This window comes from Polistes fuscatus, unplaced genomic scaffold (genome assembly GCF_010416935.1).
Source record: "Polistes fuscatus isolate 324 unplaced genomic scaffold, CU_Pfus_HIC Scaffold5, whole genome shotgun sequence".
Taxonomy (NCBI): Eukaryota; Metazoa; Arthropoda; class Insecta; order Hymenoptera; family Vespidae; genus Polistes; species Polistes fuscatus.
The window spans coordinates 10,031,326-10,055,039 of NW_025113129.1; the positions used below are offsets into that span (position 1 = coordinate 10,031,326).

Here is a 23,714-nt window from a genome sequence, read left to right on the forward strand (position 1 = left end):
GGTTTGCTTTTTTAAAAATCAAATGAGGAAATACTGATTGTGAGTGAAAAAAGTAGAGGGAAAATAATAGGGAATCTTTTATTGAAAAAGTTTCTCTTGTTAGGTGTGTTTCGTTCCGTTATTTTCTTTTTTTTTTTTTTTATGAAACCTTATAACAGGAACTTACAATAAATTGATTGTCTTGGGATTACATAATTGTCATAATTAACAAACTTTGGCGAACGATACGTTTTCGTCTGACGTAAGAAATCTAAATGAGAAGCCGGATTGTGTGTGGGTAAGGGGCAAAAAAAAAAGAATGGGAAAAAAGGTTCTTGGACAAGAGAACCATCTCGAGGGTCGGAAAGAAATGGCGAAGAAAATAAAAAAAAAAAAAAAAAGAAAGAAGAAGAAATTTTAAAGGTTAAAGCGCGTTTGCTGGTTCAATGTTTGTACGCGCTCGTTAACGTCGGAGTCAAAGTCGTGAGACAATACCATGGCCACTTCGTCGTTGTCTTTTTATTTTTCTTCTTTCTTTTTCTCTCTCTCTTTCTCTTTCTTTTGCCCTTTCGAACCCTGCCGCGGCTACTGGGCTCGTTAGTTTATAAGATCCGTGCTGGTTTCAACCCGATTCATTAATGCCAATTATTCCAGCCTGAATGTAGGGGTCGTTGCCTTTAACTACGAAATAAAGAGAAAAGAAAAAATCGTCTCGAAAATTTGACGAATACTTGCGAGACTCAAAGTGATCTCGAATTTCGATTAAGATCGATTCGATTCATATTTTTTTTTTCCTTTCCTTCTCTCATTCTTTCTTTCTTTCATTTTTCTTTTCTCTTCTGTTAAGCCTTCTTACAATAATTGTTTGATTTTAAGATTCGTTACTCGTGTCGTCTCGTTACTTTATACACTCTCCATATTATTTGACGAATGTCTCCAAACAGTAATTTCAATCTAAACGATACGTTTGTTATTCGAAATAATGCTCGCCCTTTCTCATTGTAGTGTTGTTTTCGAATCCAACCACCAAACTATTTTTATGAATTTTTACCTTTTCAATTTTTGTTCCACGTATGTTATGATATGTTGGTGTATATATGACGAAACAAAATGTTTTTGGGACAAAAGAAATCATCTATATTATTCTTGTAGTCATTGTAATGAAAAAAATATTGATTGTTTGCTCAAAAATATATATATATGTGTAAATCATGGTAGTATTCGTATTCGTTCTAACTGTAAATTTGAAATAATTGATATTTGCTTGTAATGAAAAACTTTTAAATTCTTATACACAATAGAAATCTATTTTTGGATTATTCAACTTTTATTTCATATTTATTTTTTAATTTACCATAGATATATAAAGGCAAGTATAGATGAAATTGTAAGTGTTGATTATAAAGATCTTATAAACTCGAATAAGAGATCGGATTTATTATGTGTATCTTAATGAAATACATCTCACGGTTATATTAATATGTATAACGTAATTATAAAAGTGTATTATTCTCAACAATTTGATGTAACAGTTGCTCATCGAGAAAGTACTCGTGAAATCTCTTTAATTGGATTTTCACGCATACTAAAGTTTCTCGACGGAGTTATCTTGAAAATAAGTTTTGACCAAAAAGTTTCCTGTCTTTCGCCAATACGATCTTGCATCGGAAGAATGAATGGCGAATAGTCATAAAGTCAAGATTAAAAATTCTTCCGAACCGATACCACCGTAACCGTTCAAATATGCCATATTTCTTCGTAGCATCGAATTCGAATTTATTTTCCAAATGGATTTTGAACTTTCCTACGGATCGATTTCACTTTACCAAAGCAATTGGTCCTAGGAAAAATGTCGAAGAGAAAGGAAAAGAAGAATAGGAAAAAAAAAAGAAAAAAAAAAAAAGAAAAAAGACAAGAAGAGTCCGAAAAAAGGGTGAGATGGTCGATTTGAAAAGTGATGAATCAGGGATAGCTATCGACACTCTTGATATCCTCTTTACGGACATAGAAAACCTTCTGCATCGAGAGTCTCGTCCTAACGCCGAAGATCGAATCTAGATTTAGTACCTTGGATTTCTTGAGTAGCTTGACACTTTCAACCTTTCGTGGTACCACCACCCAAGTGTCCGTTTCATGGAAATAGAAACTCATTTCGTACTTTTTTCTACTTTTTTCTTCTTATTTATTTTCCATTCCCGTTTTTCTCCAGTCATAAAAATTTTATTTTAAATTTCGGAACGATAGCTTTTTCCAATCGTCCCATAAAGAAGAAATTGTAACTTTTTTCTTTTCTTAATCAAATCAACCAGCGTGTACATCATCTTACATTAGGATAATAAATCATATTAATCTTTGTAGTAAAGCTACTACAAAAGAAGAGGAGGAATAAGAATAAGAAGAAGAAGAAGAAGAAGAAACGGGGCCAATAAAATAATCGCATATCGATAACCGTTTCCCCCTAACGTGCCGAGAAATTCTTTAAACGGACATCCAGCTCCCATAAAAAATCCGTTTTATCCGATCTCATAAATATATCAGCCATACATTTCTGTGGCGATAAAAGGCCATTCTTGGTAAAACGAACGTAACCAAAAGGCACGGACGTGATATAATTCTTTCGTATAACGCGTGAGTGTGTGAGAGGGAGAGTAAAAAAGGAAGGAAGGGTAGAAGAGAGAGAGAGAGAGAGAGAGAGAGAGAGAGAGAGAGAAAGAGAAAGAGAAAGAGAAAGAGAGAGAGAGAGAGAGGACGAGAAAAAGGGACATCGAGTGAATTAAGTGGTTAAATCGCTTATCTCTTTATATATCCTCTCTCAGAAAAATCTTCGCGTGCATCAGAGGATAATCTTCGAAAGTTAGAACGAGAGAGAAATAATGTAAGAGTGAGAGAGAAATGGAGAGAAAATAAAAATAAAAAAAAAAGAAAATAAAAAAGAGAAAGAGAGAAAGAGAGAGAGAGAGAACGATTTGAAAACGGCGGAAACTCGATGAGTGAATGCCACTCGGGGACTTAGCTATATAGTTGGATGCAGGCAGGGTTATGGTAGGGTTAGAAGGAGATATAGGGACAATTGCGTCGCGGTTGGTTCTCGTTTTGAATATTGAGAGGGAGAACACCATCGTCTAGTTCGCCTGCTTTCAGAGGCAACATTACAAGCACTAATTGTGTATTCGGGTTGTACCAATGGGACTTCATTATCCTACCGATGACGGTTCAGGGGCTGTTGGAGAGACAGGTAGAACAAAAGGTTAGAAAACATAATTAAAAATGACGGACTGGCCGCCAGTGGGCAAAAACATTTGACAAAGGTCTCGAGGAGAATTTAAATATATAGCAGGATAATGCGAACGTTATTCTTCTTCTACTCGTTTTAAATCTTCATTAGAGCTTTTTATTTTTCTTTTATTTCTTCTGTGTATCGAATAGCAAGCAGTTTTGTTACGATATAATGGACAACATTTATTTTGTTGCATGATCGTATTAAAATACGTATTTTATATATTAGTTCAGTCGAGAAACGTACCTAAGGAATAATCGCGAATTCTTTCGTATTAAATTCAGAGAACAACAATTCGAGACGGTATCGTAAATGAAAATGTCAGTATGCGTTCGTGTTACGCATAAACATTTGCTATGCAACAACGCAGTCGACATTTAGAAATATTACAAAATTTACGATCGGTATTACGCGTTGCCATCGCAAATTTAGATATAATTAAATGAACCGTTTTTTGTGCACGTTCTCTCACAACTTCTCCGATTTATCTTTCATTTCATGTGTCCATTTTCTTTCTCGCCCCCGTGCTTCCCACTTCTAATTTTTTTTCTTCTTTTTTTTTACTATCCTATAGCAACGACTGCTATCATCAGCTACCTCGTTATACGAAACGACGAACAACGGATACAGTTGTTCCTCTATTGTCGTGATTACAGTAGTCCTCCCACACTGTCTTTCCATGGCAACCAGCAATTGTACACGACTACGATCCTCGCAAAGAAACACACATAGAAGAACCGAATTATAAGTAAACGAAGTCGAATTAAAATAAATCAAATAATATAAAAAAAGAACAATAAATATTTATCATATTATAAAAAACGTACGAACATTTTCCTTTTTTCTATTTTATTCTTCTTCTTCTTCTTCTTCTTCTTCTTCTTCTTCTACTCGAATTAAACTCGAAAAATAGATATACCAGAAACTCCGGTCATTTTATATGATATTCAAATAAAATAAAGCGTATCCTTCATGTTTGCAAAGACTTCCGTTTATTAAAATACGATTTATTCTTAAATTTACCGAAGAATGACATTGTAAAATGAGATTTTTTAACGTTTAATATCCATGTTTAATAAGAATTTCTTTTTTATTATTTTCTTTCTTTTTTCTTTTTTTTTATCAAGAACGTATTTGAGCTCACATATACGAAGAATCGTTTTTCATATTTTTAATCTTTGCTCGTGCGGTCGGTACCTGAAAGTTCTGAGTACCGCGTAGCTTGGTGATAACTAAAAGAGGAGAAAAGCAATTTCATAATGGACCGAAGGAGGATGCCAGGCATTGATTATCTTCGCTAGGACAATAATACCGAGTGTATTCTATCGTGACGGAGTCTCTGAAATGTTTAACTTTTCACGATAAACAACGTTGTAACTGATTGTGAGAGAGATCTAGCCAACGAGCGAGAGAGAGAGAGAGAGAGCTGCAATGTTTCTATTTATTCCGAAATAAATGTTCCCAACAAAGAGCTGATTAAAGTCAGCTGGTACGATATCGAGTCTGTATAAGTATCTAAGATTAACCTGACGTTTTCGTTTGTCTAAATGAAATTGAGAAACACACCAGTCTTAACATACTAATTAAAATTCAAGAGGCAATAGGACAAAGATTACTAATTACATGGATAACCTTTAACTTCGTTAGTTTTCGATAGGTATATAGGAACGTATATATGTAGCGTATAGGTTTTACAGTCGTCCTATGGAATCGAAATTAATTATTGCGTAAGGCATTAGAGGTTCTCCGATAGAGAGAAGGAGCCAATTTCTCGAGAGCCTCTGGGGCATCTGCATCTGCATCGCGAGCCGCAGCTGCATCTGCAAAACAGGGTGGACGCGTGATACTAGTAGCCACGTGTTGTTGGCAGCACGTAGGACGACCAGATAAAGGGACCGAAAGAGAAAGAGAGAGATAGAGAGTGTGAAGAGATAAGAGAGTGTGGGGAAGGGGGTGGTGGTATTAGTAGTAGTAGTAGTAGTATAGAAGAAAGGGAGGTAGAAGAGGTTGGATGAGATCTAGGCAGTGGGTAAACTCGTAAGCAATTATCCGTACCAGGATAAGGCTATGAAGAGTAAGAAATGGGTGATGGGAGGACAAAGGGGAGGAAGAGGGTACGAAAGAGATAGAGCTAGTTGCAACGTGCTCTTTGCTTATAACAGCATTCCTTATTCCTCCCGTGGGATCGTTTCCGAATTAATGCATAGCCCGTGGGTAGAATACCACGGCCCATGATAGAAGGTAAGAAAGAGATGGAGAAGAGGAAGGGCTACTTTGAGAACCAATTATCGGACGAGCTCATCCCCGTAGCCACTTTCCTCTCTTTTCTTAGATCATTCTTTTACCTTCTCATCAACCACTTTCAACCGTTCCCTTCATTCTTATCGTACTCTTTCATTACCTTTCTATTACTCGTCTACTCGATTACGATTTCACTCGACCATTTAGACATTTTCATTTTTCCTTTCCTTTATTCTCTTTTCCTTTTTTTTTCATTCGTGTGCGTTTCTTTGATAACCGCTCGTTCGTTTCAATGAAATTATAGTACATGCATATTTCTTTATATTTCAATATATTATTTGCAAAAACGTGTCTAGTAGCACGTGAAATATTTTATTACGTTAAACATATGTCATTTTTGTGGTAGAGGAAATTTTTCAAATATAGTACCTCGATTTTATTCACAGGATTAACGTTGTTCGTTGTAATCTATGATTTCTTTCATCTTCATGTTTTATATTGAAAGAATTTAAATACGTGGTTTTTATTGGATAATTCAATCACTATTTGTATCTTAATATTTTTTTCTTTCTTTTCTTTCTTTTTTCCTTTTTTTTTTTATACGCGTAAGCACATACAAATTAAGTGGATCTCTTTGACGTTTCCCGTCATTGAATTCACTTGTTTGAATGCATTTTTTGTACACGTAGAGTCTTCTTTATTTGCACTTAATTGGATATACGTATTAGATTGTAACAAAAATATTCAATTTCTAATTAATAACAAATGATAAAATAATCGATTGTATTTTAGATAGTCATAATAAAATAAGGAATGCCAATAGATTAATTCGGCTTTCATTTATCAATCAACTTTCAATAAACGCTTGTTATCCATAATAACAACATCTTTATTGAAATCAATGAGGGGTAATGATTTGGACTGTACAATACTATTTTAAATTGTGAAAAATACTTTAAGATGTTACAGTTAACCAACCACCAATCAATATAAAAGAGAAACAAAAAAGTTACTTAATAATTTATTTTAATTAATTAAATTTTATTTGTTTCAATCTATGAAATACAACGCAATTAATTTATCGAAAGAGAGAAAGGGAGTGAGAGAATAAGAGAGAGAGAGAGCAACGATCTCCAATCGATCAAATTTAAAGCACACACAATTAATCGATGAATTGTAATTTTCGATGCGATTTTATCGCTTGAATAAATATTAAAATATAAGAAAAAGATAAAAAAAAAATGCATTAATAAGAGGCGAGCTTTACACTTCAATAGATACAAATTTTACGCACGTACTTTACTCGTAAATTACAATATAATCTATGTACGAACGCGCTGCTTCATTACCAATTTAACGTCTGCGATAAATTATTAGGAAAGGAAATGTATAACATGCATATATGCATTCGAGAATGTTAATAACGGGAACGGAATCGAAGAAAATGTATGATTTCCGAATAAATTTCTGCATTGAAATAATTAATTTTAATTAAAATACCGCACAGAGTATCCGTGTGTTGACATAGGAATGGAAAAATAACTAATATGAAGCTATGTAATATTGCTATTTCCATCTCTATATTTCTCTTATCTATTGATTTTTATTACAAAATGTTTAATCCATTAACGTGCCTTACAGTTTGATAATATAAGAATTTTTTTTTCTCATTCTCTGTTCATAATTAAATTAATTTTTATTATTTAATTATCCTCTTATTAATTCGATAGAAGATTAAACAAAAAGATGTTAGTATAAAAAATTAATTTGTATAATTTATTGTCGTCTTTTATTACTCTACCTTTTACTGGTTCAAGTCACTTCTCTACGAAACGTTTTCTCAAAGAGATCTATGTCTTTTATCGGTTCTTTGAAGCCAACAGCACACAATATTTGTATTTTCTAATGTACACCCATCCATATATACTCTATGTCAATTTTTTTAGTATATAAATAATATATTAAAATATTATTATCTTTTTTTAAATATTATACAATCTCTCTCTCTCTCTCTCTCTCTCTCTCTATTACAAATTTGACGATATTCGAATATTATTAATTTATTATTATTATTACATTAAATTATATATACATTAATTTTTGTGTAAGTCAAAAAGATATGTTAAGATAAAAAGTTAAGAAAGAAAAGAATATCGCCTAATAGGTTTTCCTAGTATAAGTGAGAAGAAGAAGAATAAGATGAAGAATAAGATATTGTTCTCTTTCGTCAGTAAAATGCACGAGCGTTAACAACGTTTCTCGTGCAGCTGGTTAGGTGAATTAAAAAAAATGTGCTTGCGTAGGACAAAGCGGAGGAATAACACTCTGGCGTCTATAGTAGTTGTGTGGAAGAATAAGTGGAGTACGCGTACATATTAGAGACATTAGTGTGAGAGTGGCGTTAAAGAGTGCTTGACGAGGAGTCCCGCGACGTCTTTGTAAGAACAAGAAACAAGAAGAAGATATGGCGACTGACCACTTGACTTCCTGACCCGCCCACATCTCGTAAAACCACTAGGCACCAGTAACTGCTGGAATACGAGCATAGCCTTGCAGCTAACGATTACGAAATTTCGGCCAATTTGCGTCAATAAAATCCCTCCCTCTCTCTCTCTCTCTCTCTCTTTTTCTCTCTATTTTCTTTGTCTTTGTCTTTGCTTTGTCTTTGTCTGTGTCTTTCTGTCCCTATGTTCTGTCTCTTTTTTTATCTCTCACTCAAGCTGACGATGCTTCAAGCGTTGACGTTTTCTCTCTCTCTCTCTCTCTCTCTGTTTCTCTGTTTCTCTATTTCTCTCGTCGAAGTTGACGACGCCCGAAGCGTTCGCGTCACTTTGGAAATTAACAACTCGAAACTCTGGAAATTGATTCTGTTCGAACATATTTTGGAACGTTTAAAAAAGAGGGAAAATTTGATGAAATAATAAAGATGAATTTTCTGAATGAAAAGAGAAAAAGAGAGAGAAAGAATTCTATTAATTTTTATTCATTCACTTATTGCATCAATCTGAATTTTATAGAAATTTCGCATACCTTTTTATTAACGATTACATAATAGTAGGAAAGATATGAGATAAACGATAAGCTTTAATAACGGCCGATTTGACTGCCTCGTAAAAGCGTAGGGAATAAAATATGTAGAAGAAAATAGTAGAGAAATCGATTCGGTACGATCGAGTCGTCTCTCGTATTTTTTCGCATTCGAAACGCAATAGCCATCGATTAAGCGCTATCATTAGAGTTAACGTAAAAAAGTTCGGGATCGCTTTTACTCGATCGGAATATTCAGTGAAGAAAGGGAGAAATAAAGAAGAATGAAAGAGAGAAAAAAGGTAGGAGGGGAACGGAAAGGGAAGGGAAGGGAGGGAAGGGTTTGAGAATGCATAAGAGAAGGACAAAATAAGAAAGAGAGAGAGAGAGAGAGATATCGTGATAAGCTATCGCGGGGATTCGACGAATGGATTCGTTTGTAAAAAATGGCTCGTGGCGATGAGAACACGAGATTCCAATCGCATTCGAACTAAAAAAAGAAGATCAAGAGGGAAAGGCTAGGATCAAGCACAGGAACGCATGGAAAGCAAATCGGTGGAACGCGACGATGGCAAGTGAACGAATAAACGTGCTACCCTCGTACTTGACCACCTTTCTCTCTCTCTCTTTTTCTCTCTCTCTCTCTCTCTCTCCTTTATATATACACACACATTCACACTCGTCGTTTCACCTTGTACCCTCTTCCATCCCCCCCATTCCCTATTCCATTGCTTGCCCTCTCGTAACCTATCGCTTTTCGTACTATACGTTGACGCTCAAGAGCTAACATACACACAAGAGCTCAAACGGTCTCTGCTACGAATTCTACGTCGCTCTTTCCCTCTCACCGAATTTATTGGTCGTTTAATTAGTGAACAAATAACACCGTTAACAGTGGTTACCCGTTCTGCTATAGTTTCTCCTATTTGTTCTAGCTAGGCGTAAACTGGAAAAGAAAGATAGAAGGAGGGAGAGAGAGAGAGAGATGATAAAATAAAAGAGTTAAATTTTGCGCGAAACTGTTACATCCTTGTATAAGTCGAATTCGAACGAACCACAAAGAGATACCGCGTGTTCTATCTATCTTTTACTGTTATATCATTTTTTTTTTCTTTTTTGTTCAGCGATATTTTAATAGACATATTTTTCGACGATGAACATATAATTAATTGTAAAATTCGTTTCTATGGTTATTTCTAGTACCTTGGAAATACTTCGACCATAGATTATTAAACATCGTCAACATTGAACGAAGAAAAAGTTTGAAGACTGTTAAAGTTTCGTAAAAGCCAACTTAAATTACCTCGAAACGTTTTATCGCATGATTTCACAACATCAAGGATCTAATTATTTCCTATTTTTCTTTCTGCTAATTGAAGATTATCGTGATCGTTATAAGAAATTAATTATATTTATATTTATTCTAGCTAGGGTACGTATTTACAAGTAAATGTTGTTTATCAAAACGAAAAAAAATATATATATATATTAGTGTATGTTGTTGTGTAGGTGTATGTTGATTCACTGTTAGTTTCGATATTTAAATTCACTTTCAATTGTGTATAACAAAGGCTCACAGTGTGATCTAATTTTAATATCAAGGTAAATGCATTTTAAGGAAGCAGTGAAGCAAATCAATCCTTTCAGTTTAAAAGAGTCTCAATACTCTCGTCGCTTTGGTATCTTTAATGAAGAAACGATTCGAAGCTTCTTATTCACTCACTCATTTACTACTTTTCCTCTCTCTCTCTCTCTTTTTCTTTCTCTCTATTCATCTCTTTTAGTATAATGCCAGAGCAAACGCGACAGGAAGGCGGATCGCGTTGGAGAACCATTGTCTTCCGTCCTCTGGGCCGTCGCGTGGCATATTAATTAATCTGGTGATTATTAAACTAATTGCCAGCTTAATTGGTACGCCAGGAACCCATCTACTGTTCCGAACAGAGATAGAAAGTGAAGAAGGAAAAGTAAAAGAACAGAGATGGAAGATGATCGAGTTTAAAAAGAAAGATAAGGACAGAATGAAAGAATGAAAGAATGAGAGAGTGAGAGAGAGAGAGAGAGGGTGGGAGGGAGGGAGGAAAGAAAGATAGAAATGGATTTTTTTACGAAAGTAAGCAAAATGTTTGTTTCCAGCATCTTCGAATTTGATGGAATAAAGAGTAGATGATAAAAGTAGGAGAAAAATTTGCTTAGGTAAATAGAAGAAATCTATATTCTAGCATTTCTTCTCTATATTTCAAGAAAAATAATTAATTATAAACGGTAGCGGACGTAACGATCGTTATCCTAGTTAAATTAACATCGCTTTGAGAATAAAGTATATTATATGTGTATTGTATATATATATGTATATAACTTTTAATAAGCCGTATTTCTACTTTACTGGCCAAGGTATTAAGTTTAAAGTCGAATATGATCTACATCGAAATTTGCTTAAGTAACTTGAGCGAACGTGAATATGTAATTATAACGATTAACGAGAACAGAATGAATACAGGAAATTGTGCAAGTAAATAACATATAGTAATATATGTAAAAGAGTCGACAAAAAGGGTCGTAAAAACGAGAACGCTCTTTGTTCCGTTAATCCACGAATATTTTTTTCTTTTTTCCATTGTGTTTCGTACGCGAGAAACGCGGATAATTAGAATAATTTCGTTGGCATGTATACAAATATGCTAAAAAATATAAAATATGAATCATACTTCGTAGCATATATATTTCGTGATGGATGAAATAAAAATAAATTAATTCATCGAACGATGATGATGAGTCAACATTTATTTTTTTTCTTTCTCTTCTTTCTTTTTTTCTTTTTTACTTTGTTTGTTTGTTAAATCGGTATTATTATTATTATTATTATTATTATTATTAGTAACAGCAGTAACACGAAATAACAGAAAAATGTCGAACTGAAAATAAAAACACTGTTCTATCGATTTTTGCACACATATTCGATAATATTCTTTTACTTATTTTATCGTTAAATCGATAAAATAAATATTGTATAATGGTTAATCGGCACAAATCAAAAGTATACACATACTGTTCTCTCGTCTACTCTGCAATATTTGTTAGTCTTGTCAATTACGCTAATTAGAAAATAATTCGATTCGTAAATGTCTAACGTTGTAGGTATTAATACAAACGATGGCGCGTTCGATTAAATACAGAAGATATAGTTCGCGTACGAACTATTATTTTTCTTGTCGATCTCGATTGATTAGATCTAAATAACGAAATAATTTCTAAAGATCTAACGAATGTTATTATGTTTTTAATCTATTCTATAGAATAAAATCTCGAGTAAATAAACAATTCAACGTATTTAATATTCTCGAGTAATTTACAAACATGATTCTTGTGTAAGGTAGGTTTATTAATTTATCAAAATGAATTTCCAAATATAATATACGTTCCCGTAGACCCTAAGGACTTTGTAACGAAACTAAAGCCGGAAAGGGTTGGACCCTATTGTATCGCAGTTAACTGCAGCTTGTACCAACACACAAAGGTCCTGAAAAGGCAACGAATTATTTAAAAAGTCTCGTTATTGTTCCGCGAAGCCTCTGGTCAAATTACCACCAAACCATAGGGAATTCAGTGTAGTATCATCGTAAGAATGGACCACTGTACTAGTAAATGCGGCATCACGAAAGAAAGCTATAATAAAAGCCTCTTCACCTTCTATTCTTTTGTTTCGTAAAATTCTGTTGTCGGTTATTATCGAATCACAAAGTACGGAAGCATTTATAAACAGCAAAGTGGCGTTGGTTAATTATTACGTAGCAATTATTTCGCATCTCTCTTTCTATTCGGGAAGACACAAATACGACCGATTGGGATTAAAGCGTTGTATCAACTAGAAAGAATGAAATTACCTACCTACTAATTTACACTTTTCTGAATGTATCTATGTATATATATACATACACGTAGATACTCGAGTATGTATTTACTTGCTTATGTGAGTAAATACCAATTTACCATGGAACGTCACGAGACATCAGCTGGATCGTTTTTCACTTTTATAATCCTACAAAATGTAAGGGGAAAAAAAATGTTTCAGCCAAGAGATACCGAAGATAATGCTTAAGAACGTAATAAATAATTCAACGAAGTTTCGACCAATATTCTTGTCGAATAATGAAGGTAAAAAAGAAATCTTTAGCATTCTATAGATTGGTATAAAACTTTAGTTGGAAAGATCTTAATGAATGTTTGCTACAACAACCACCTTTTTCAACCCTCGGACCAACCATTTCGTTCGTCCGTTCGTTCGTTCGTTCATTCGAGCGTCGGTCTTTCCCTCTTTTGCATTTTATACTCCGTGTTACGCTTCGACTCGTTGAATACACGATTTCGACGGCGATAATTACACGTACGGTTGGTTAAACGAATATTTTTAATTACGACGATGTTTGCGGTAACTGCTGAGCGGCCGTTGGTGCACGATAAATATATACATTAATGTATTCTCCCTTTCGAACGATCGATCGGTAAATGACTTGCCAAGAATTTACATTATGTTTGACCCCATTTATTTATTTCCTTTTATTTTTTTCCCCCTCCCCCCCTCTTCTTATTCCTTATTTTCATTCAATCTTCTAACAAGTATTTCCATTCGAGATTGAGTTCGCTCACTTAATTTTATTCCAATCGAAACGTACGAATCCGCGACAGTCCAAATTAACAACGTATAAAATACAAGAAATGAGAAATAAATATTTTAACGTAGGGATTTCTTTTTTTTTTATTCGAATAACAATTAATTGGAAATCACGATTGCGCATTTAAACAAATATTAATTATATCGAAATTAAACAAAAAATTATCTTCATAATATACATCGTTACTTTGCCGGACAATTTTGCTCATAGGGTGGTACAGCAAGAATTGCAAAATAAAATTGATACTAATTACTTTTATTTTTATTTTTTATTTTTCATTAATTGAAAATTGTAGTTATTGTTACGCTATCCTATATAAAATTATAAAAAAGAAATATTTAGATGTTTCTTTTATAAATGACTCAACCTACATATCTTTTAAATGTTTATTGGTCAATGTTTAGTTTTTTCATTCGGTAATAGCACAGCTCAACACACAGAACTTTTGTACAACAAAGGATGAGAATAACCTATTCTCACGATTGGGGCCACAAGCTTGAAAAAACAGTTCGAGTAGCTCTCGTTGAAATTCTCAAATCATAGAAAAACACGGGAACAATCGTTTACAAAATAACCTTATTTTCGTTTTCACATTTGAATTGGTCAGAGGGTTTTAGCAAACGTTTAAAATATTTTAGTAAGAATTTTATGCCTGGACGCCTATCGCTAGCTTGGTCAATTTAATGCAAACGTTTTTAAAAGATTGTACGATTATATTATAACAAATTAATAATGAAACATTTACGAAATAACAACGTAAAAGTGCTTATAACGTAGCAGATATGCTCTTGCACGTACTGCTTGTGTAGGATTCTCATTAACCTATTTGTTTAAAACCTTTACATTTTTTTTTCCTTTCCTACTCGTAAGATGTAGAAATAATTGCTATGTGTAAAAGGACATTTTTAAAGAAATTAAAAATATTATGTGAAATATTTTATCGGACTTAATAATTAAATTTCATATGTTCAAATAGGTCATTTTGTTGATTTATTTCGTGATAAAATTAATCCAAAAATTAAATTTAATCAATAATTAGAATCGATTATCTTAATCGTTATCAGACTACAGATGAACTGTTTAAATCATAAACTTGATTCAAAAGATATGAGCAAGTAATTACGAAAGTAGTGGTGTATTATTTATTTGGAGATATTTTCGTATTTCAATTATTTACAAAATTATTTTTCTATAGCGATAAATAAAAAAAAAGCGCGTATAACAATAATTATTATATAAAAATAATAATTTTGTAAGTAATTTTTGAAATGAAAACTTTAAAAGGTTATACCGACATTGTCAATAAAAATAATATCAAAATGATCATTTAAATCTAACTTAAAAATGATTACATTTTACCGAACGTCAAAATTGAACGGATTAAATATGAAAAATGAAAAAGATATGTTGATACAAAAAAGAGGTATTCATTAAAACATTTCGTATAATGTTTCGTACATATACGTAAAAATGAACGCACAAGGATAATCGTCGTAAACATCGTTTTATTAAAAGATTGGCTAGAATAACGATCGTTCGAATCGTTGTACCGTGTGTTATTGAAAGCATTTTCACAAGGCAAGTGGGGAACAGATTCAGCTATATTTTTAACGCACAAATGGATCATAATTCTTGCATGTTATCGATTATTTCAGGGCAGGAACCAAAAATAGTGAAACTGGACGTGCCGAATATTGTGGACCCAAGATGGGAGAACGTCACCTTGCAATGCGAGTACGATTTAGGTGGGAAAGAACTTTACTCGGTTAAATGGTTCAAGGATGGAGTTGAATTCTTCAGATTTATGCCGAGTTCGAGACCGGTTGGTGAATATTTCCCCGTCGAAGGTATCATCGTTGATATTGCTCGGAGCGATGGACGACAAGTGACGCTGCTGGGACAATCCAATGATCGCAGAAGTATGTTATCGAATTATTAACAAGAGACGGTAATAGTTTTCTATAATTTCGTTCCCTTTATTAGAAAATATTCAATGGAAATAGATAAGACGTGTTTGTATTTTTTTTTTCCTTTTATTTTTGTCCCTTATACTTTGATTTTATAAAAATTGATTCATATTTAAATTGATCAGTAATATTCACGTAAGCCCTTTACAACGTATTCTTTTATCACGAACCTACCGTAGGTGTATATGAAAAAAAAAAAAAAACAAAAAAAAAACAATAAAAATAAAAAGAAAAGTATCGACACGCTAGAGATTAAAAATATGTTACGATTTTGTTTTGAAATTTCGACAGAAAGAATAAGTCTTGGCGGATCGTATGGTTGCGAGGTGTCATCAGAAGCACCGAGTTTTCGTATAACGTATGCCGAGGCAAATATGAGCGTCGCAGTGTTACCGAAAAGTCCGCCTGCTCTTGACGGGCTTCGACCTTATTATGAGATTGGCGAGGTCCTGGAAGCAGCGTGCACATCTGCATTGAGTTACCCACCACCAGTGCTAACCTTTATTCTCAACGGCAAAGAGGTGAGTCAAGTATGGTTAACGTTCAAAGAAAGCGTGTCACGTGACAAGAGAGAGAGAGAGAGAGAGAGAAGGAAAGGGAACAAGCCTTAGAAAAACGCGAAATTATGCGCGGTTATGCGTTTATGTGTGTTAGGGGGGCAATCTAGTTACGCTCCAAAAAATATTCGATCGTTTAAAAGCTCGAAAAATGTGAGTGAAACTTCGCGAATGTATTCGTTTTCTTTGTTGGTTTCGGAGAAAAAAAAAATGTTCATACTTCGAAGGTAGAGAAAAATCTTTTTTTGTTGTTTTTTTTTTTCTTACATACAAGCTAGATTTAAACTTAACCTTCTTATCGCTTGACAAATAACTATATATATCCTTTTGCTCTATTCGCGAATACAAGATACGATTTTTCATGTTACGCTTTAAGCACCGCAATTGCCTTTGGCGTATTGCCAAAGTACCTAAATCTAACGTGATTTGTGCACAATCGCAATTTCCATTGCACCCGTCCAACGGCATACTTTACTACTGTACATCTATATGCTCTCGTAACAATGTCATAAATTTTCACTTGACCGACCCCCTTCACAACCGCAACATTGATATTCTGAATATATTTACAATCGTTCGTTCTCGATCGATCCCTCCTCCCTTTTGTTTTAATCGAGTAAAAAATTAACGAGACGGGATTATTATTATATCAATCGATCGATCCTTATCGTTCTAGTGGTTTTTCAATCTTTCATCAAGATACCTAACCCGATCCGTAATCCATACAAATTTATATTTAACATTTTTCTTTTTCTTTTTCTTTTCAATGAATATTTTTCGTCTTTACTTTTTTCATTATTCTTCTCTATGTTCAATTATGTAATTTTGATCTCGACAACAGGTAGACAAAGCGATAACGAAGGAAATACCAACAGATGGATACATCGAAGAAAATTTGATATCAGCGTCCCGATTGGGTTTCTCTTTGCGTTTGGAACGGCAACATTTTCCCGGAGGAACTCTCCACTTGGTCTGTCAATCTTCCTTACCGGATATACCGAACGTACCAGCATTCAAGACGGAAAAAACTGCCACGTTAGCGGCGAGTAATCAAAGACTCGCTCAAGAAGCCCCGAAGTCGGGATCCAGTTCAATCCTCGTCCCTTCCTTTACAATGCTATTGTGCTTCTTACGAGTTAGTTGGAATTAGCTTGATTGTACTCAATGGAAATCGATTGATGATCATCGAGTTTGCCACCAATTGCGAAATTCAACATTGAAAAATCTCTCTCTCCCGAGAGAGAGAAATAGGATGATGATGATGATGATGATGAATGCATTTAACGCATTTAATCGATCAGTTAATTTTTTCATACGATCGATTTATTCAACCGTGATTAAATATCGTTTGTGTCTAATATCGCCGCGCTAAAATCTCAAATCGACAAAATAATAATTCACCAAATATGCTTCTTGTTATAAGTAATCGTCAGTCACTTTCGAAATAAATATTCTCCCTCTATTGAAATTTAGTCTATTTAAAATGGGAAATACGTTTTAATTGTCTCACTCGCGTTTGATCGATTATGTACAAAGAATATGCTAAAAAAAAAAAAAGAAAAAAAATATAGAAAAAATAAGAAGAAGAAGAAGAAGAAGAAAATAATAAAACAAAAAATCCGATTGCAAAACGAAAACGTAAGAATTATGCGACCTCGTTATAAGAACAAAAAATTTATAACTTACGGAAGAGTATTTATATCTTATAATATTTGTTTATTCGTTTTGATAACCGAGAATAATCTTTTGCACGCATGCACGAATATAAAAATACGATGATAATTCGTTAATCACGGACCAAGCAATACGAGATTCAGGAATATTCAATGTGCCAAAGGCATATTTTCAATCAAATTTTTTGTTCTCATATTCCTTTATACTTTACATGCTATCATAATAAATTGTAATAAATGTTATTCCGATTTACATTATTATCAACACATTTCCTCATTTCTGCGTGTTCGAAACCTTAGATAGAAAAATCATATGTTTTTATCGGAATTTTACAAGGATATTGCATTGCACGTACGTATACGCTCATATTATGAAACACATATATAAATATAAAAAACACATATACACACACGTCACACGTCACACGTCACCTAATAACGTACACCTACGCGCACGTATGAATATAAAAGCGAAAAAAAAAAAGAAATAAATAAGCCGAAGTTTAAAGGAAGGAAAAGAAGAAAATACCAATATTGTAAATAGTGTACGAATTGTGCGTTTAGATTTATCAATAATCGCGTTTCAGACGAAAGTCTGAAGAAAGTGAATTTAGAGAGGAACGATGAAAGTAATCAAAAGAAAAAAAAAACATTTTAACAAAATTGCCAAAAAATGAAATAAAAAAAAAAACAAAAAACAGAAATTTACAGAAAAATAAACGTATGTATGAAAGAAGAAACAGAAGAATGAAAGAAATCTTTCGTAATTTTCGTCAAAGATTTCACGCATACGAATTAAAATATATATATATAAATATATGTATAACATTAATGTCGTATTAATACTAATTTTACAAGATACAAAATACCTGTCGACTACATCATCGAAAAAAATGTCTGCTCTATGGATACTATAAGAATAATAATATTAATAATAATAATAATAATAATAATTATAATTATAATAATGATAATTATAAAAAGTAAGTGGAAAAGGAAAAGCAAATAAAAAAAAAATTAAAAAAATAAAGAAAGAAAAAAAAATAGAAAAAGAAGGAAAGAATCAATGAAAAAAAAACTTCCGTCAATGCCTCCTCTTCATGAAGAACTTCCCCAATCGTTTTTCTCCTGAACTTAATTAACTAACTCCCGTCCAACCACCCCCTATCTCCCTCCCTCTCTCCCTTCTTCTCAAAGTAATTCGCTTTATAGATTAGCGTTTGACTTATGCAAGGAAAGGAAAGGCGCCGATTGTTCGAGAAGTTTCTAAACCTCTAGAGAAGCCAGGTGGTTCGCGCACGTAACGACCAGGGGATGAAAAAGGAGGAGGAGGAGGAGGAGGGGATAGGAATGCGGGATAATAACAGTGATAAGGAAGATAAAGAGAAGAGATTAAATAGAAAACTTAAGGATAACAGAGAGAGATAGAGAGAGAAAGAAATAGAAAAGAAACAATAAAATCGAAGGGATTATTCGAACAGCGAAGGGAAAAACTGTGCTCGTGACGAATGCAACCCTTGTCGTACTTATAAGCCGCTCAAATTCTCGAAACGAGTTAGTTTTCTCTGGCGTTATCCTCTATCATTTTCCATCTTCCCCCTTGTCCCCCTCGCCCCCCTTTTTCCTCCTTTGTCTATCTCTCTTTTTCTTCTACGCTGTTTCTCTCATTCACTTTCTCCCTCTCTCTCTCTCTCTTTCTAACCCCTTTGGATTCGATCTATCGGCACAACTCCGGGGCTCTTCCTTCTCCTCGACTCGATTTCCAGATTAATTAAGGATCGGTGGTCTGAAAGGACGCCCTCGAGAACCTTTAAACGAGGTCGAGTGTCCGTTTGGGAAGGCGTAACGAGCGCCGATCCGAGTCGGTTTCACGAGACACCGAACTCGATAATGACATTTTCCAACGACGAAGGTAAGTCGATCCTACCATTTCCCGTCTATCGAGAGAGAAAAAGATAAAGAGAAAGAGAGAGAGAGAACGAAAACGAAAGCGATACAAAACTACTCTCTCTTTCTTTTCCTTTTTTCAAAACCCTCTTTTCCTTTCCTTCCTGTTGATGCAATTTTGTACAATTGATAATCTGCTGCACAGCCTTCGGCTGTACCGAATACTATCGGTATGGGTTCGGTAAAGAAGAAAAACAAAAAAAAGGAAAATAGAAACAAAGGTTTTCGAGAGATTCGCGTCAGTGGCGACACGAGATCTATTGGATTCTGCCATTGGAAAGACTAACGGACATGTTGCCTTTTCGTGAAATCCCATAAAGCCGAAAATAGAGAGAGAGAGAAAGAGAGAGAAAAATATATATATGTATATAAAGAGAAATTTCCTTTCAGTTTTCCGTAGAGATAGGCATCAGTAAATAATCTTTCTCTCTATCCACCAGAAGAATACCCGAACGGAATCCGAGTTGTTTGCTTTTGGAATGCGTCTAGGAATTTGTTCCGTTTGAACGGTACTTATACTGTGAAATCGTTGAAAGACAAAAAAATTCGTCTCGTTTCGTTTTCCTAGCATGGGTAGGTATATGAAACGCGCTTTTAATTTTGGCGAATGAATGAATGACTTGGGACGGTAACAAAAACGATCCTGATCGATATATCATAGACGAATAAGAGACTTTGAAATTTTAGGAATATACAAAACAACGACATCCTCTTCGCGATGATACTATATCTATGTATATGTATATATGCTACGTACGTTTACGCTCGGACGAAAAAAGTATGCATTCCAAAGATAAATCAATATCAAAGGATCCTTATTTATTATCCGTTTTTCTTTCTTTTTTTTTATTCGTCATCCTAGGAGACTTTTTTTCTCTCTCTCTCTCTCTCTCTCTCTATCTCTCTTTCTCTCCTTTTTTCTTTCCTTTTTGTTTGCACTTTCTTTATAGACGAACAAGTTCGCGCTTGGACGAGCATCAAAAGAAAAAAAAAAAAGAAATCCTTTCTCTTTTCCTACTACGAAGAATTGATATCGTTGAAACTGCGGTTCCTTTTCTTTTTCTACTCGTTCTCAAAGATGGACCATTTTCCACAACTCCTCTCTTCCACGATTTCTAGCGGGTTCGATAAAACGATTGAAGTGCACGATGAACGATTACACTCGAACAGACTTTTTCATTTGTTTTCCTATATTCGTTGCGGAGTGATACTAAAACATCTGTCGGCAATCACTCGACACGGAATAACTTATATAATATTTTTTCACTGCTTCACATAAGAGAGAAAGAGAGACAGAGAGTGAATCTTACCGACACCGTTTCAGTCATCCTTCTATCGTTTCGAATCGAGAGGTCGTTCGAGAAGTCTTTGTGGATGATGTGGTTACGTTGTAAAGATGATATCCGTTCGTTCCGAATTGAAAAAGTAAACTTCCTACATTGTATCTACTTACACCAACTCGTAGAACATTTTATCCTATGCACACAAACACACACCCCGTCACCGATGTTTTTTCCCTTCTACAAAAGAGAAAATATGCTGCGACATCGAAGAATTACTACTATCCGTGTAGACGTATTAAACGTTTCCCTGTGTGTATTCTCGTTTGTTTAAGTGTTTGCGTGCGTGTCTATGTATTTCAGTAATGTATACCGGAAATTGATACGAAATCGATACAACCTACCCTTCTGTAGACGCATCGGCACTTAATATTACTTCGAAAACTCAAACGTTCGATCTTCGTCACACACAAGAGTTAATGATTTATTTAAATAGTTTTATTACGGTTTGAAAACTTTTTTCTTTTAATTACTTTTTATTTTTTTTTTTTTTATTTACAATGGATTACGTTCGATCGTCGGTATTAGTTCTCTCTTGTCGTACTATTCACACACTTCTTTATTTTTGTCGTCAACGTAAACCACGATTAATCGGTTTGCATCATTTTGAAGTAATCACTTCAAAATATCCAGTTAATCGCATTTGTTATTATTCATTTATCGACCACTGCGGATATATTAAATGACCGCATATATACAATCATAATTCAACTCATAGAAATAGCCAAGCCTTTATACGATGACAATTCATTTACATGTTGGATAGAGTAATACAACACAATGGTATTATTAAAGGTTTCGTTTTTGAAATGGAATTACAATAATATGTAATATGTAATATCATATCAAAACTATAATAGTAATGAGCGTGGAGAGAAATACACGTTCCAAATATAATAATTAATAACAAATAATCGTGACAATTTGAAAGAAAATTCGTATAAATATACTTACATTAAATTATTGACCAAATAATTCATAATTCTTTCCTATTTATTTTAATATTCGTAATATCATTTAACCGTAATATAAAAGTACATTACTTGATCGAATAAAGTTTAGCTAAATTTTGCGCGATATTATATTCACGAGAATAATGTTACCATCAAATTAAAACTTTATCAAACTATCATAAATTCATGGTGTTAACAGTAGTGAATTTACGTATGATTTTCCAGTTAACTCATATGTCATTAATGGAACGTAATGAATCCTTCTAACAACGAATCAACGTGATATTTGCAAAACAACATCCATAACCGAATTATAATAATTTCGAGCACCGTTGTTGTTCAGTTGGACGAAACAAATGTATAAAACAATAAATTTGTTCAAAATATTTCTTTTAAAATGAAAAATGTTTTCTTTCTTTTTTTATCCTGTATTATAAAATTTTAATTTACATATAATATTTATCGTTAATTTTATGACGAGAAAATAAAAGGAACGTGTCGTTAATTAATTAATTAGAGATATTCTGTATAATAAAATCTGCGAATAAATTAGACAATTAAATTGTTGGTTTAATCGTACGTTTGCTTAAAATTTTTCGTTTTGTTTGTTTTCCCTTTTTTCTCTTTTCGTTTTTTTTTTTGTTATTTTTTTTTTTGATAAACACGTAAAATATGAAATAAACATGCTAGTTAGATAAAAAAACACGGTAGATATTCCTCTATTTCGATGTAAAATCTCGCGAACACAATATTCTCATAGTAGTACCCTTGTGGCTGGTAAAATTGGGCAGCACGACAAGGTAAAACAAGAAGGAGAAGAGACGAAGTGCATACATGCAAATACACATACATACATATTATACATACGTATATACAACAAACAAACAAACAAACAAACAAATAAACAAACTCACATATCTACATAAATACATATTATGCATACATATGTGTGTGTATGTGTGTATGTGTGCATCCGCGATTGCTAGACGCGGTCTCGCGTTACATTACGAAACGGAGCATATTCTCTTAGCTTGTATATGATACATTTCGAACAGAAGAGCATTGCGTTAGCAACGAGCAACATGGGTATTATTGTCGTGTGCTTTTCTAGTCTCAACTATCTGTATACGATATAATCCCATCTGTCGGAAATAGCGGAGGAAACAACACATCCGGAATACGGTTTAAGTATATTGCAGAAAATTGTCCTTCCCAATATTAAACTGCATTTGTAAATGAAATTGAATTAGTATCTATTGTTACTTAATACAAACGAATCGACGCTCATTTTATTGGATTAATTATTATTATTATTATTATTCTTTTTTTTTAATTGCGAATTTTTATATGTTTAACACAACATGCATTTATATACGCGACAATATTTTTTATTATTAATAATTTAGAATTCCTAGATAGACAATACATTCCCGATAAACGCATTTACGCACGAATATCTTGCTAATTAATTTTTAAATTTGAATTTTTTAATACTACAAGAATGCGTTCATTACTATACGCGAACACTTTTATTAATATTCCCTTTTTTTTTTTTGTTAATGTATTAAAATTGTAAGGAATTGTGAATGAATGCGAGCATAGGGAATAAATGAAATTTATTTGACGACGTAAAATTCTGGCAATGTAAAAATATCGTTTGGTCCTTCATCGACAATGACAAAGTACGAATTAAATCGAACCATTCTTCGAAATGACTATATAGGAAAAATTCCGAATCTTATTCGTGGATTTCGCCAACAACGTCGAGATCTCTATCTCCTAGAAACATTGCCGATAAGAAATCCGTAGTAGAACGAATGTGAAATTTTCAGTATTTAAATGGAGACATTAGAAAAGTTGGTCGTTCGCTTGAGAATCTGAGAAATGAGATAAGAATTGGAAAGATTTTACGAGGACAAAATATTTTCTCCTTTGAAATTTCTACACGAAGGACAAACATATATCTTGTAACAATTTTCGTAATAAAAAAAGAAAAAAGAAAAAAGGAAAAAGAAAAAGAGAAAGAGAACATATTTTATATTTGATCTAAGAAATAGAAGAAACACGTATATAAAGCGCG

General features: G+C 33.4%; 1 protein-coding gene across 2 annotated transcripts in view; it reads left to right on the top strand.

Annotated features, from left to right (window-relative positions):
* The window catches only part of LOC122521847, a 28,401-nt gene extending 10,368 nt beyond the window's left edge, over window positions 1-18,033 (top strand). For both annotated transcript variants that reach the window (XM_043642550.1, XM_043642551.1), the window contains 3 exons: window positions 14,853-15,116; window positions 15,456-15,685; window positions 16,563-18,033. In XM_043642550.1, the coding sequence (XP_043498485.1) occupies window positions 14,853-15,116; window positions 15,456-15,685; window positions 16,563-16,871 (803 nt within the window). In that variant the 3' untranslated portion in view covers window positions 16,872-18,033. The remainder of the gene's footprint in view (window positions 1-14,852; window positions 15,117-15,455; window positions 15,686-16,562) is intronic.
* Window positions 18,034-23,714: the final 5,681 nt, after the last annotated feature.